This window comes from Triticum dicoccoides, chromosome 5B, assembly GCF_002162155.2.
Source record: "Triticum dicoccoides isolate Atlit2015 ecotype Zavitan chromosome 5B, WEW_v2.0, whole genome shotgun sequence".
In the NCBI taxonomy this organism is placed as follows: Eukaryota; Viridiplantae; Streptophyta; class Magnoliopsida; order Poales; family Poaceae; genus Triticum; species Triticum dicoccoides.
Window position 1 is genome coordinate 718,519,988 of NC_041389.1, and position 15,129 is coordinate 718,535,116.

Consider the following 15,129-nt stretch of genomic DNA (forward strand, 5'->3'; position numbering starts at 1 on the left):
ATGGTTTACTTGTTAATTTTCTTAAAATCCATTTTTTTCCTGAAAATATATTATTTATTTCCTAAAACAAATTTTATTAATGAGGGAGATCAGTTGATTTGAATTAGTTAGGATAGTTAGATCCATTATCTTTTATATGTCAGGAAAGTGCTGATTTTTGAAAGAAAAAGAGTGGAGTGGAAATAAACCAATGGATAAGAAAACCCGTAGGAGGTGGGAGGAAATAAAACCAGATGAAAATAAAACTGGAGTATCAAGCTACCAACTGCTCTATTAGGAGTAGAGATTATTTGTCATGGTTTACTTGTTAATTTTCTTAAAATCTATTATTTGTTTCCTGAAAATATATTATTTATTTCCTAAAACAAATTTTATTAATGAAGGAGATCAGTTTATTTGAATTAGTTAGGATAGTTAGATCCATTATCTTTTATATGTCAGGAAAGTGCTGATTTTTGAAAGAAAAAGAGTGGAGTGGAAATAAACCAATGGATATATAAGAAAACCCGTGGGAGGTGGGAGAAAATAAAACCGGACGAAAATAAAATCGGAGTACCAGCCTACCAACTGCTTCATTAGGAGTAGAGAGTAGAGATTAGGAGTAGAGATTAATTGTAAGGCCCTGGTTGATTAAAGTATATGCTTTCCCCCGCAAAAAAGAAGAGAAAGGAAAGTAAAAAGACTGGAAAGAAAAAACATGAAAGAACAGAGAGAACAAACCGGAAAGGAGAAACAAAACAAAAAGCAGCAGAAATAACGAAGCAGCCAAAGCGCATCACGCGCTGCCGCGAACTGGGCCGGCCCACCCGCAGGCCGCAAATAGGATCTGAGGACGAGTCCTTGGGCCCACGTTATTTTGTTTCTACCACGATAAACAAACTCTCGGCCTCCCATCACCATATATATATGGAAAAAAAAGGAAATAAATTTGGGTGCGTTCTTCTTCTTCCCCACTGTCGGCGATTGGTTTTCCGCCGCCGCTGACCTCAAAGTTCACAGTCCGTCGCCGCCTTCCGCGCCCGGCGACAGCCACCATCGCCGTTCCCTTCCCCGCTGTCCGCAATTCCGGCAAGGTATGATGAGCATGCTTACTTAAACTGCAGTGACGTACGCCCAGATCCGCCGCCGCCCCCAGTAAAGGAAGCAACTATCTTTTTGGAATCCACTTGCTCTGTTATGTTAGTAGGACCGTAGGGGTACTAGTATTAGAGTAGCAGTGAATTTAATTTAATTGGGTTTTTTTCCATGTCCATTGCAGTTCTGAATGGGGAACATCCTCAATTTCACAACTGCTGTGACAGATCATTGCCATCCAGGGCAACTACGCCGATGCGGCGTCGGCAGGAGGAGAATAGCAATCCATCAGCTCGACACATTGATCATTCTGGCTTTCAGAGCTTTATTATGCAAGCACATACAACGGCATGAGGCGTTCCGTCGAAAGCGGATAGCCAGCGGCCAGTTTCAACTGCTGAGCATTCTGCTTTGCGGAGCTGTCCATGCCAAGGGAATAGCGGCCGGCGGTCGGTTTAAACTGTGTGGCATTCTGATATGTGGAGTTATATCTGACCACATCATCTGTCACGACGCAAAGGAACCACATGTTGACCACCGAAGAAGCAGCAGCAGCAGGATAGCACGCCACCGGTTTGAACCGTTGATCATCCTGGCTTTCAGAGCTACATTGGAGCACATACGGCAACATAAATCATTTGTTCAAAAGCCAATAGCCAATGGCCGGTTCCAGCTGCTGGGCATTCTGCTCTGCGGAGCGATCCATGCCAAGGGAATCACAGCGAGTGATCGGTGTAAAACTAAAATGTGTGGCATTCTGCTATGCGGAGTTATGTCTGACTACTTCTATGATGATGCAAAGGACCCACCGACTGATGTGCTTCAAGACCTTCCAGAGGTACTTTGTTAAAATCTTGCGCTCCAGCTCGTCTCTTGGTTGCAGATTACTGATTTTTACTTGCCTGCGACCATCATTTTGCTGCAGGGCTTACTTTCGACAATTTTTTCAAAGTTGCCTCTAGATGCGGCTGTTAGGACCAGTGCCGTGTCAAGGCAATGGAGGTACTTGTGGACAGATTGTCCTAAACTGAGTTTCGACGGGGATACACTGTGTGGCAGCAACAATTATGGGATAAGAGTATATACTTTAATGTTCCTTCGCATTGTTAATAGAGTCCTGTCACAGTGCTGTGGCAAGCTGGTTGAAGAGCTTGCGATCAAAATTGAGTTGAACTGGATGTTGGTTGAGCATCTTGATGATTGGGTTCGTTTTGCTGTATCATCGCGGACAAAGGCACTGGTTTTTGATTTAGCACCAGAAGAGCGTCAACTTGCAGGCCGGGATGATCGGTACAGATTCCCATTTGAGCTCTTAGACAAGGACAGTGTACGTCATCTGCAGAAAATTCGTCTTAGCTTTGTAGACTTGCAGTCACCAATGCATTTCAGTGGTTTCCCTAAACTACGGCAGCTTGACCTGAACTTAGTGAATGTCAATGGGAAGGATATTCCATATATGTTGTCAAACTGTCGTAACCTAGAGTGGCTGAGTATGGTTAGATGCCATCTCAATGGTGAACTAAAGGTTTACAGCCCATTGCCTCATCTGCTATACTTGAAAATTGTGTCCTGCGATGTAACAAGTATAGCATTCGATGCAGTGAACCTTGCGACTTTTGAATACAAAGGAATGAAGGTGCCTATTGACCTCAGTAAATCATCGGAACTGGTATGTGCGGACATATCGTTTTCTGCAGTCACTTTTGAGCTTGCTATTAATTTGCTTGCTAAAGTCCTTACGAATGTGAAACATCTGACCCTCGATACGGCCTGTAAACCACCAGAGGTTTTCTCTCGGACCATTCTTTAAATCATGGATTATCCTATAATACCACATTATCGCATCATGACCTTTGGTTATCTATCTTTCAGATTCCCCATTTGATGTGTTACCAATGCAAGTTTTCTCAGATGACATATTTACAATTGAGGCTGGTATATGTCCAAGAATTTGATGTCTTATCTTTGGTCTCTTTTCTGAGGTCTGCTCCTTTTATTGAGAAGTTAGTTCTGCACGTAAGTACACAGATGGTTTCTCCTTTGCTGGTAGTCCACTCACTTCTTATTAGTATATATTACTTCATTAAAACTTTTTCAAGGCACTACACATCTCATTTTTGGACTATGCCTTGTCTTGCTTACAACTTAAAAGTACTTGTTCGAGTATAAGACGTGATAAGCAAACTGTTGTGCTGGGTTGTTTTATGTGTGTTATTGTGTATGCTGTCCTGGAACTAGGGATGGAGATAGACTGTCCTACATGTTCTTCATCCCACTCTCTTTGTTTTTAAGCTAATTTTTTTATTCAATCTAAATCTTTCATAAGATAAAGTGAAAATTTGATAAGGTCTGTATGCAACTTGCTCACGGACTCACATTATGGTCTTGACATCTGATAATAGATACAATGAACAATAGATAAGTCATAACTCACAAGGATTCTCACCATACTTCATTTCTCATTCAAACTTGCAGTTTTGTCTCCCTGACGTGTGTTTGGTACAAGAATCTGAACCTATCAGGAAGCTACCGGAGTGTTTGTACAACAATTTGAAGAGCTTGCATATTACAGGATTTAAATCATGTGCTGGCCAAGTTGAGTTCCTTTTGCATATGGTGGAAAATGCTCCCACATTGGAGGTTTTAAGTGTAGATCAATCAGAAAAATATCTCCTAGAAGGCCATGAAAAAGATATGACTACGGTTGTTGAATTGGTCCATAGAACTACTAGAAGGTGTCTTGAAGGAAAGATTTCGCCCAAGTGTACCTTAATTTTACTCTAAGGGTATGTTGGCATAGGGATGTATAGTTCCGATGGGGTGGCATCTTGGAACGTGTCCGCACGGGTTACTCCTATGTACACTTGTCATGGTTCCATTGTAAATATTCAATGACATAAATACTTCCCTTTGAGTAAATCTGCTATTAGTCCTCATTCCTCAGAACCCCTTGTATACAACTCCATATAACTATATTAACCTCGTGAATTTCATGTTTTCACTGCATTTTGGATGACATATGCTTCATTCCAGCATTTTCACCTCGCTGTCTCCTCTTCTGTGCTATGAGGCGTGGTGCCCAAAGTATTCTCCCCTAGCCAGTATCGAGTTGCCTGCTTCTGGCATGTTGCCTGCTGGGTGTCATACTCTATAGACTATACCTGTTTGGTTGATTTCTTTTTGCAAATAAAGTAGAGTAACATGTTATAATCAAGAATTATGCGAGATATGTTGTAGACGAGGATGAAGAAATCACAGGAGCAAGATGCAGTAAGTTTCATCCCTATTTTTTACATGTCTATAAAATTCCTGATTTACCTAGTTTATACATCTGACATTTGCACTTTATTTGTATGCTGCCACATACTCCCTCTGTCCCAAAATATAAAAACGTTTTTAACACTACACTAGTGTCAAAAACGTTCTTATATTATGGGACGGAGGGAGCAGGTAACTATGAAGAAGAAAAAACTATTATTGTTTTATTGTACAAATTGGTTTGCATACAAAAAAAACAACTTCAGAAATGTTCTGCAGCACTGCGGGGCTTGGCCGTCGTAACGTTGGCTAGGATTGTAGAGAAGCCGGTTGGAGGTCTTCTCAACTTGGTCGAGGTGACCAACATAGGCGAGCAGCACCAGCAATGATGCAACCACCATGACATTTGCCAGCAGGCCCACCAGCAACCCAGCATTTCCCGACTGATGCTCCTCTTACATGGGCTCCCAACCGTGCTCCTCCATATACAGTTGGTCCACCTCCATCTTACTGAATCCTGAGCCGCAAGGAAAAAATGTATTTTCTTGAGATGCTTGTGGAATAGAGCAGAGAGAAGGATGCGTAGGCAGAATTTTGCTAAAGTCAAGTTGACATATTCAAGATTCAGTGACTGAAAACTAAATTCCGATCTTGCATGTTTTCTGGAGTATATTGCCGTCGTGCCGAGTCATGCTGGCTACTCCCTCTGTACCGAAATAGTTGTCGCTGGAGTAGCTGAAGTTCAGCTACTCCAGCGACAACTATTTCGGTACAGAGGGAGTATATTGCAAGGTGTGTTGCTTCTGAACTAATTATTGCATTTGGTTAACAGTATGGGTTTGAAGAACGGTTTTTCCCAATAATTTCCCTAAGCATCCGAACATATGTAAACTCCATTGCAGTGCCTTGTTTACCTTTGCAATAATTTCCTTGAGCATCCAAACATACATATCTTCTGGAGCAAGCTAGTTTCTAGTACATTGTTGCAACCATTTGAGAAATTTTGAGGCATTGTTTAGTCAGCATTTCTGAAGTCTGAACCACTGCCCAAATATTCACCTTACCATTGTGCAATGAAGTTTGTGAAATATCAGTAACATTAAAGAAGAGGAAACCTGCTACATTCCTTCATGGTCTTTTAACATCTCATGTATGTTTCAATTGACAAAAACTGTCAAATGCTGCAGCTGTTGATCTCTCACACCTGTGTGACGAATGGATTGAAAAGACTTAGTGAATGCTATAAGTTACTGTTGTTGGCTGCCGATGCGGGTCTGGCTGAGGACAACAAGCTTGTGCTGCATTCCTGTTTGCGTCCAGAGGTCGTGAACATTCTTCTGTGGTGAACTTTGTATGCTTTGGGACCTGGGTATTTGCATCCTTATAATGCTCTGCTACGGCATGGAGCGGTGTCCTACAGTGCTTAGCCCCTCTCTGCTAGAAGAGTGGTTTCTGTTTTTTGCCTTTTTAACGCTCTGTTTTTTTTTGGTTTCGGTGGAACTATGTAGCAAAGAGTACTTGTAGTTTTGTCAATGTAATGTTGGATGAATTCCTTTCATCAGAAATAAAGTAAATACACCGTCTCATTGTGTAGACTATATATGCACATGTTCAGTTTCACTTCTTTTGTTGTTTGTGGTCTGAATGAAACAATGTAATTCATCCCGGGAAGACCACAGGAAGCGATTGAACCTTTGTACTAATTCACAATGATGGATGATGATGTCGAAGATGCATGAAAAAAGGACGGTGGCCAGCAAATCATCTCAAGTTTATAAGCAGGCAGTATTTGAGTGATTGCATGATCATGTATGTGCACCAAAATTTTGTATCAGAAATTTTCATTCTGTGCATCACGGCAAATTGTCACCAGAATTTTGCTCATGATCAAAATTTTGTATGTCACTCACTATGATCTACAGTGATACATCGAAGAAACGACAAAATTAAACTCTGGCAAGGGAACTCGTTTTCGGCAGCGGTAGCAGTAGCGGCGTCTTCCTGACGGCATTGGCAGCGGCATCGCTCATGCCATCTTGCAGATCCTGCCTAGGGCATGCCGGAGCAGATGGTAGATGGTGTCGTCATCCATGGGCACATAAGACACGGCATCGGCGCGGTTGAGGACGCGCTGGAGGCAGGCCAGCGTGGCGTGGAGCAACCCCTGCTCGGCGGCGGGTGGGGGTGGGGGTGGGCGTACGATCGTGCCGTGGTCACCCTCCCTGGGCGGAGCGAGAAGCCCGAGACTGAAGGGGTGAAGCAGCTGGATGGCATCCTCGAGAACACCGTCGGTGCCGGGGGGAAGAGTAGACTTGTACCGCCGTAGAGCCGAATAGAGGAGCACGGCGAGCTGGCTGGGGCGGGTGAGCTCTGGGGGCGGTGGCAGAAGCCGGCGAGCCTGTCGCGCGGGGAGGCGGAGGAGGAGGCGGAGCACCAAGTGCTCCGTCGGAGGGGGCGCGACGCGGCGGGCCCTGAGGACCAGAGCCTTGAAGATCAGGCGGCCGAGCTCCTCGGCCGCGTTGATCTGCGGCGCAGGTGCGTCGACCGGAGCAGGCCACGCGCAGACCCGGGCGAGGGCGAGCCGCAGCAGCAGGTCGCGGGCGCTCTCGTCGACAGGCGGGTGGAGGACCTCGCCGGGCAGAGCGACCGCCCCGTCGGCGTCGAGTGCAGGCGCGAGCTCCCGCAGGATGCGGCGGAGCCCCGCGGAGAGCAGCACGGCGAGGATGGTGATCCCCGTGCCCGCGGCCTTCTCGGCGGCGGGCGCGGGTAGGCGGGGACCTGAACGCGGCGCGGCGAGGCGGCGGCGACGACGCTGGTGGAGTAGCTGGAGCAGGCGGAGGAGGTGGCGCGCGAGCCGCTCCATGGCGGGCGAGTCGGTGGCGCGGGCGTGCATCCTTGCGACGATGAGTCGTAGCACCAGGTCGCGGATGCCCTCCTCGTCCATGGCGAGGAGCGCGGCCGGTTGAGGTACCCCGTGGTGAAGCGCCAGCACAGCCTGGAGGCGGCGGAGCCCGGCGGCGATGAGCTCGGAGAGGATGCGCGACGAGGCCCGGTCGTCGGTGGGGGCGCGGAGGTCGGCGGGACCGCGGGGCGGAGCTAGGAGGTCGAGGAGGCGCTGGAGGAGGCGGAGCGCCATGGCCGCCGCTACTCGTCGGAGAGCGGAGCGGTTACGGTTGTTGGTTACGGCGAGCGGGAGGATTTGATTTTGGGTGGGGGTATGGGATTAAGATTGAGGCGGTTGTGAGCTTTGCTTTGAGATCTGTAAACCATTTGGTCCGATTCGATCCCGTCCACTCCAACCAAACCAGTTCCGATTTCATTTTCCTTGCTATGCAAGCCACTCAGTCAAAAATCTAAACACAAACCATTCTACATCTGCATTGGATAACACCAATGGCAACAAAATGTACCAACTACTCCTATGCTCATATATCGGATGTAATAACCGAAAATTCGTTTCTGATCATGGGAACAGCTGAGCCCGGAATCTCAGTCGTTCGTATTCATTGGGATGCAGGAGTATTTTGTATTCTTGAGCATATGCGTCCCGTATATTTACAGGGTATTCGTTGATGGTTCCCGCGCATTAAAGAGCTGCTCAACGACCAGCGCTTAGTGGGACGGGATCAATGTGGATGGATCAGAAAGTTTTCTGAGCCTCCTCGTCCCACGCATTAAAGGTTCTGCAGCAAACCATGTCCAAATACGACAGCAGGCAAACACCATCCTGAATATTGTTATGCACATTCAGGAGCCAGCGGGCAAAAAAATAATCTTGGTGATTGTTGTGCACATCCAGGACCACGCATGGATAAGTGAAGAACCAGTGATCAGATGTCAACCTTGTTAGCATCGTTCTATTTTTTATCTCATAACAATTTGTCAGATGTGATCACACACTAGTTGTGATGTCACAGTGATAGCAAAAATCAGATTCATCGGTTTAGACAACGCAGCTGTATCTGAAAACATTAGTTTACTCCAAGAGGAACAAGCGCGGAAGTTGATCCATAAAGTCACAAACTAGAAAATCGTCGATTATTCATCTTTTACACAAGGTCTGAAAAAGTCTTAAAATGCTTTGGGCACTAGTGGCCTCGTGCACGAGGTGCGACGGTGACCCGTAATACCACAATTCTTGCAAGTTACAGGCTTGCTAGGTTGCTTTGGCACATCACCCCTGTTTGGGGAGGTGGTCCTCTAATGTCCTGGGAGCTTGCATATACTACAGAACCTCCTCCGCTTACTCAGGCCTTCGTACGGTGCTTTCTCTCTGCTCGAGCATGGACGCCCGACACCATGCTTCTTGCTTGGAGCTGACAGACTCGCGAGGGCATCCCAATTGCCAGATGTGGTAACGTTGCTCTCATTCTCAACAATTATCGCATCATTGTTGAGCATTGCCCCAACCGATGCATTGTTCTTCCGACTTGATTCATCTAATATATCCCGTCCTCAATCCCTAGTCCATCCCTGTTTTCTGCAAACAGAGATGCCGCTATGATTAAGTCTTTGATCCTCCCCGCGATGAGTCTCTAATCCTCACAAGATTGGTTAGCAGCCTGGTCCTTCTGAAAGTGAGCAATGTGTTGTGGCAGGATGTCCCTAGCATCTTTTGTCCACCTTTTCAGGATGTGTCGTTTGGGTATTTCCTTCATGCCAATGTGGTCCATCACCTGCGCACGTCAGCAAGAATAAGTACCATATCTTGCATATGAGCGGGTTCGATAGTATGAGAGCATGGCAGAAAAGCATTCCAGTGTGAGCAAACTGACCGCATTCACATTCAAACCAATCACCCTCATCTGATATGGTCACCTTGTATTCCACCTTTTTCCATTTATCTCGTCTTTCGGCATTATTGTGTCATGCGATATACTTTTTTTCTTTTCAAATTCCTCGACTTGGTATGATCCACCTTCGAATAGATACTCACCAAATTGTTCAAACATCTTCCGTGTATCAACCTTACCCGCATGCCTCTCGATAGCAATGTTTGTTCTCATGACAGCGCCACTCTGAGCAGCACAGAGGAAAAAAGAGAATTTGCCAGTTTTATACACAATAATATGAGAAACAAACAATTGAGTAGGTTTTTCATATAGTGGGCTTACAATCCTTGTTTGTTTTTCTTGGTAGCTCTCATCTGATTCCCGGTCGAATTGCAGCCTCATGTCCTGATGCACAAAACACATGCATTGGATTTGCTGGTGGCATGTATATTGTCAGCATATTGTTTGCACTCTTGCTACGCTGGGTGCTGGTCATTTTGGCACAGAAAACACCTTTGAAGTATGGTTTCGCCCATTTGCGTCGTATCTCGTACAAATTTGTCATGTAACTGTGGGACATCAAATTGTACTTAACAAGCATACCCCATGGAGTCTCAAATTCTTCCTCACTTATCATGTGATTCACCACTTTGTGGAATTCAGCAATGAACTCACTCTTGCTGGTTTACAGTGGGCCAAGGTTCTCTTTGACTTTCTTAAGAATATGCTATTTGCACCATTTGTGCACAGTCCCAGGAAGCTTGCTCTTGATTGCTATCTCTATGGCTCTTGCTTGGTCTACAATTGTCACAACAGAAACAAATTAGTAGAATACATGCATTTTTTCCGTGCCATCATAGCTTTGTTTGTCATAAATAAAATGTACCAACTACTCCTATCCTCATATATCGGATGTAATAACCGAAAATTCGTTCAGTCGTTCGTATTCATTGGGATGCAGGAGTATTTTGTATTCCTGAGCATATGCATCCCGTGTATTTACAGGGTATTCGTTGATGGTTCCCGCGCATTAAAGAGTTGCTCAGCGACCAGCGCTTAGCGGGACGGGATCAATGTGGATGGATCAGAAAGTTTTCTGAGCCTCCTCGTCCCGCGCATTAAAGGTTCTGCGGCAAATCATGTTCAAATACGACAACAGGCAAACACCATCCTGAATATTGTTATGCACATTCAGGAGCCAGCAGGCAAAAAAATAATCTTGGTGATTGTCGTGCACATGCATGACCACGCAGGGATAAGTGAAGAACCAGTGATCAGATGTCAACCTTGTCAGCATCGTTCTATTTTTTTATCTCATAACAATTTGTCAGATGTGATCACACACTAGTTGTTATGTCACAGTGACAGCGAAACTCCGATTCATCAGTTTAGACAGTGCAACTGTATCTGAAAATATTAGTTTACTTCAAGAGGAACAAGCACGGAAGTTGATCCATAAGTCACAAACTAGAAAATCATCGATTATTCATCTTTTACACAAGGTCTGAAAAGTTTTAAAATGCTTTGGGCACTAGTGGCCTCGTGCACGAGGTGCGACGGTGACCCGTAATACCACAATTCTTGCAAGTTACAAGCTTGCGAGGTTGCTTTGGCACATCACCCCTGTCTGGGCAGCTGGTCCTCTTATGTCATGGGAGCTTGCATATACTACATAACCTCCTCCGCTTACTTAGGACTTTATACGGTGCTTTCTCTCTGCTCGAGCATGGACGCCCGACGCCACGCTTCTTTCTTGGAGCTGACAGACTCGCGAGGGCATCCCAATTGCCAGATGTGGTAATGTTGTTCTCGTTCTCAACAATTATCGCATCATTGTTGAGCATTGCCCCAGCCGATACATTGTTCTTCCGACTTGATTCATCTAATATATCCCGTCCTCAATCCCTAGTCCATCCTTGTTTTCTGCAAACAGAGATGCCGCTATGATTAAGTCTTTGATCCTCCCCAGCACTATTTCGTAGGCAGCCACCGATAAGTCTCCAATCCTCACAAGTTCCATTGCATGTAGGTACAGAGTTGAGCTTCGACACGTTAAAGATTGGTTAGCAGCCTGGTCCTTCTGAAAGTGAGCAATGTGTTGTGGCAAGATGTCCCTAGCATCTTTTGTCCACCTTTTCAGGATGTGCCATTTGGGTATTTCCTTCACGCCAATGTGGTCCATCACCCGCGCACGTCAGCAAGAATAAGTACCATATCTTGCATATCACTACAAGAAATATGTCAACTTGTGACCTTGACTATTGGTCACTGAAAGGTCATTGTTTTTCATTTGTGACCTTTTCGTGACAAAAAACAGAAGGTCAAAACTTGGCGGTCGTAAACTGAAATTAACGACCTTCTCTGTGAGAAGGTCGTAGACGTTTACGACCAAAACAGAAGGTCGTGGAACCCATGACCTTTTGTTTTGGTCACTGGTTGTCTGCCCAGGACACGTCGGATCCAGCGTGGCAATCTGACGTGGAAAAACTACGACCAATTGAAAAGGTCACTGACAAGAATCAGCCCGGTCCGATTGAGTGTTTACATGGGCCGAGCCCAACAATTTGAACATTTTTGTATTTTTCTCAATTAATTTTGGTCAGCTACATGGGCTAGGCCCAACATTTTAGCCTTTTTATTTTTGGGCCGTGGCCTTTTTAGTCCGTTGATTTTCTAGTTTCAGCCATTATATATTGGGGTACCACTAGTAAGCAAGGCCCCACATGTCATGCTCATCTCAAAATTTGTCCCACACGTCAGAAATTTCAGAATTTGTTGAACAACCATTATAACTTGGACCCTCTTGTCAGGTTTCCATTTCACGAGTATTTAAATCACATACACAATCATTATTTTGAACATACCACAGAGCAAATGAAATTCATCCAAAACAACACTAAATTAGTCTATTACAATTGTTACAGTATATTACAACCTAGATATGCCTACAATTACAACACATAATATACTACTCTTTGTTGATATGCTTCACAGCTTCGGCCTTGGATTCGCACTTCACCTGTGCAAAGAATAAGAATGAAAATATAAGAATAAGAATGTGTACAAAACATCAAACAGTAGCCAATGAGGGATCCAATAACTTGTAAGCAAGAATTGACAGCAAATGCCATGTAGATAGATAGTATGGCTAACACTAACCAGTATCTGTTCATGGAGTGACAAATGTTCTCACTAGCTAGGATTTTTTTCGGTATATAGTATACTGACATGTGCAACTAAATTGATCATAGAAATGAAAAGAACTGTAAGAACGAGTTCATTCAGAATCGAATGAGTTCATTCAGAATCTAGGCATGTCAAATTTTAAGCACCAACAGAACAGATCTAATAAACCAGACCATAATCAGCATGCATCAGGATTTACGGTTCTAGAAAAACAGTAAGGATACGGAGATACACGCATCAAGCATACCAGCTACTACAATAAGAGGTCCAGATGCTCGAGGAACTTTAGGGAGTATGCACCCCGGCAATTATGCAGTAGCTAGGGATTGAGGAGGATGAGCTTGCTCCCATTGTACCTGGATGGTAGACAAAAAAAAGTTATGGCAGTGCTGTATCCATTGTACCTTGGTCATATTTAGGTACACAATAGCTAATTTGTCGATAAAAAGTACTCAGTAGCTACAATGTATAGGTTACATGTATGAACAAAAGATTCAGCAAAGGCATGTTGATAAAACAGTGAAAACAATGGTATCTGGTATTACCGCCATGCATGAGCACTTATTAATATTTATATTCATCATCACAACAACCTGTAACCACCTATTTTCATTGTTACAAATCTATGCATAGTTACAAAAAAACACCTATGTATTTGAAACCAGAATAGATTTCTCACTCAAATCTGAATTCATTGGTTTCTCCTCCAAGCTATTGAAATCTCAGGCCTCCAATTCGCTAGTTTCTTGGGCAACAAACATCATTGCAAATTTGCAATGCAGCATAGATAAACCAAATGTAACATCAGAAACAACAAGGTAGAATCATCTAGACCACATGTTTACCAGCAAAAAAAATCTAGAACACATGTTCAACCGAAATGCACTACTCTATTCTCGTAATATTAACATAGAGGAACTGCGTCTATTAGACAATCTCCACAAGGACCAAGCATCCACACTGCACAAACAGCACGCTCGCATGCAGAGAAACAGAGCTCAGGCAGTAGCAAATAAACATTGATGGATTACCCACTATGCATAGACCAATCAGCAACAATAGCAATAGTAGGTAGTAGAAGTAAAAGAGGGAGGGCACTATCGTGCACAGGGCCACGACCAGGAGTCGGGAGGACGGGGCCGGATTCGGTGAATAGGCCATTATCCTCTGTGTGGTGCATGCCGTTGCCGTTGGAGTCAGGCATTTTGGGAACTCCTATAAATGAGATGGAAAACAAATTAGTCATAATTAAACAATCACTGTTTGCATCAGTACATTGACACTTGCAAGTAATACATCATTCACTTAAAACAAGTAAGGTCAAATAGATACATGACATGACACAGGAGCAAATGTTCCCAGTCAAAGATGGAACTTGTATAGACCTTTAAAAAAATCCATCCAAATCGGTGATGCTCCAATGCAACACTCATGGACTAGAATAACAAGATAAAAAGATGTTGCCAGACAAAGATGGCATTTGTATAGACCTTGAAAAAAAACATACAAGTCAGGGATGCATACTGATTTTACTAATATGTTATAATTGTCTACTCTCGAGTTGCAGCATCACTTCACAACATGCTACACTCTTAGGTATGTTAAGCAGCGCCTATTTATCTGAACTTAGTGTTGATAAAAAGTGTCTGCTGAATTCCATAGGACAACATATGAAGTGAGGAGATTTATTCCTCATGACACTACAGGTAGATATCAAGAACACAAACTAATAATGGGTATACATGCATGCTTATATCTCCCTCATACTTGAAATTTTAAGGATACACAACCATACTTAGATCTCCCTCTACATCACCACTAGGACTTGCATTAACTTGACCGCCAGTAACTAAAAGCCATAGTAATTGACAAGATTTGCATCAAGCCAAACTTACAGAGCTAGTACTGCTTGTTGGTCTTCTTGGCGACATGCCCAGCACTTGCAGCCGCGGCGTCTTGGTCAGTCTCGGTGACATGCCCAGCAATTGGCTCCGACACGGCTCCGATGCCGCCGACTGACGTATGAGGGCGACCACGGCCGAAACCTGCCTGGACGCGCGCGGATGGGGTCTCCAGAACCAGGTCCGCCACAGTCGTGTGTTGCACCGCCGGCCGTCGTGACGACCTTGACTTGCTGGCCATCTCCTGATTTCGCTCCCCCACCCGCTGCTCCGCCTGCAGGTATATATACCAATAAAACGAGGTAAAATGAGAACCAATAGAGCACTTTTTTTATTACCAGAACAAAACTGAAATTCAAACAATAACATGGCCCTTGGTATAGAAAGAATTCTGCAGGCATCTACCAATAAAATGAGGTGAAATGAGAACCAACGGCACAATGTCCAAAAAAGGCCAGCAGGATGAAGCTATAGCCAGCTAGCTATGCACCATCGATGTCTGTATGGCCAGCTCAAAAGCATAACACGGCTAACATAAGGAGCGACACAACAGTTGTTGTGCTACCACAAAAAAATTGGGATTCAAACCTAACATAGCACTAGTATCGAAATAAAAACGCTAGCAGAGTGATGCTTGCTGCTGATCCTTGTTACTACATGGCCATTCGGTGTCGTCAGCCAGTAATGAATCCTGAGTGCAAAGAGGACCCCCTACTCTAGCGAGTGGACTAACGAAAAAGAGACGATTAAGGTTCTCATTACTGCCACAAAACCCACAATGCTTTATTTCGGGTGGAGATGCTCTAATCATCCTTTTCCTCCTTTTACTAACGCTCTTGACCATGTACAACGCACACATTCTACCATCAAAATGAAAATATAGCACCAACAAACATATTGCTAACCACCGAACACATATTGGACAAGAACAAACAACA

General features: G+C 44.4%; 1 protein-coding gene and 1 long non-coding RNA gene across 2 annotated transcripts; one reads left to right on the forward strand and one right to left on the reverse strand.

Moving 5' to 3' along the window:
• The first annotated feature begins 990 nt into the window (after positions 1-990).
• LOC119312944 (F-box/FBD/LRR-repeat protein At1g13570-like) lies at positions 991-3,940 on the forward strand. The gene is made up of 5 exons (XM_037588738.1): positions 991-1,073; positions 1,259-1,912; positions 2,000-2,860; positions 2,947-3,090; positions 3,550-3,940. Exons 2-5 carry the CDS (start codon positions 1,265-1,267, stop codon positions 3,856-3,858), a joined length of 1,962 nt encoding a protein of 653 aa, XP_037444635.1. The 5' UTR covers positions 991-1,073; positions 1,259-1,264; the 3' UTR covers positions 3,859-3,940.
• A 7,976-nt stretch (positions 3,941-11,916) lies between these two features.
• On the reverse strand, positions 11,917-14,459 carry LOC119306849. The gene is made up of 4 exons (XR_005149058.1): positions 14,186-14,459; positions 13,410-13,505; positions 12,538-12,646; positions 11,917-12,123 (listed from the first exon to the last, which is right to left on the reverse strand). It is a non-coding gene; the product is annotated as an uncharacterized LOC119306849 (long non-coding RNA).
• Positions 14,460-15,129: the final 670 nt, after the last annotated feature.

What these genes read in the sequence shown, in the direction of transcription:
- LOC119312944 (XM_037588738.1), top strand. Translation starts at nt 1,265, where the DNA reads ATGGGGAACATCCTCAATTTCACAACTGCTGTGACAGATCATTGCCAT. An exon ending in TGCTTCAAGACCTTCCAGAG is followed by an intron (nt 1,913 to 1,999) that starts GTACTTTGTTAA and finishes ATTTTGCTGCAG; the next exon opens with GGCTTACTTTCGACAATTTT. An exon ending in CGGCCTGTAAACCACCAGAG is followed by an intron (nt 2,861 to 2,946) that starts GTTTTCTCTCGG and finishes TCTATCTTTCAG; the next exon opens with ATTCCCCATTTGATGTGTTA.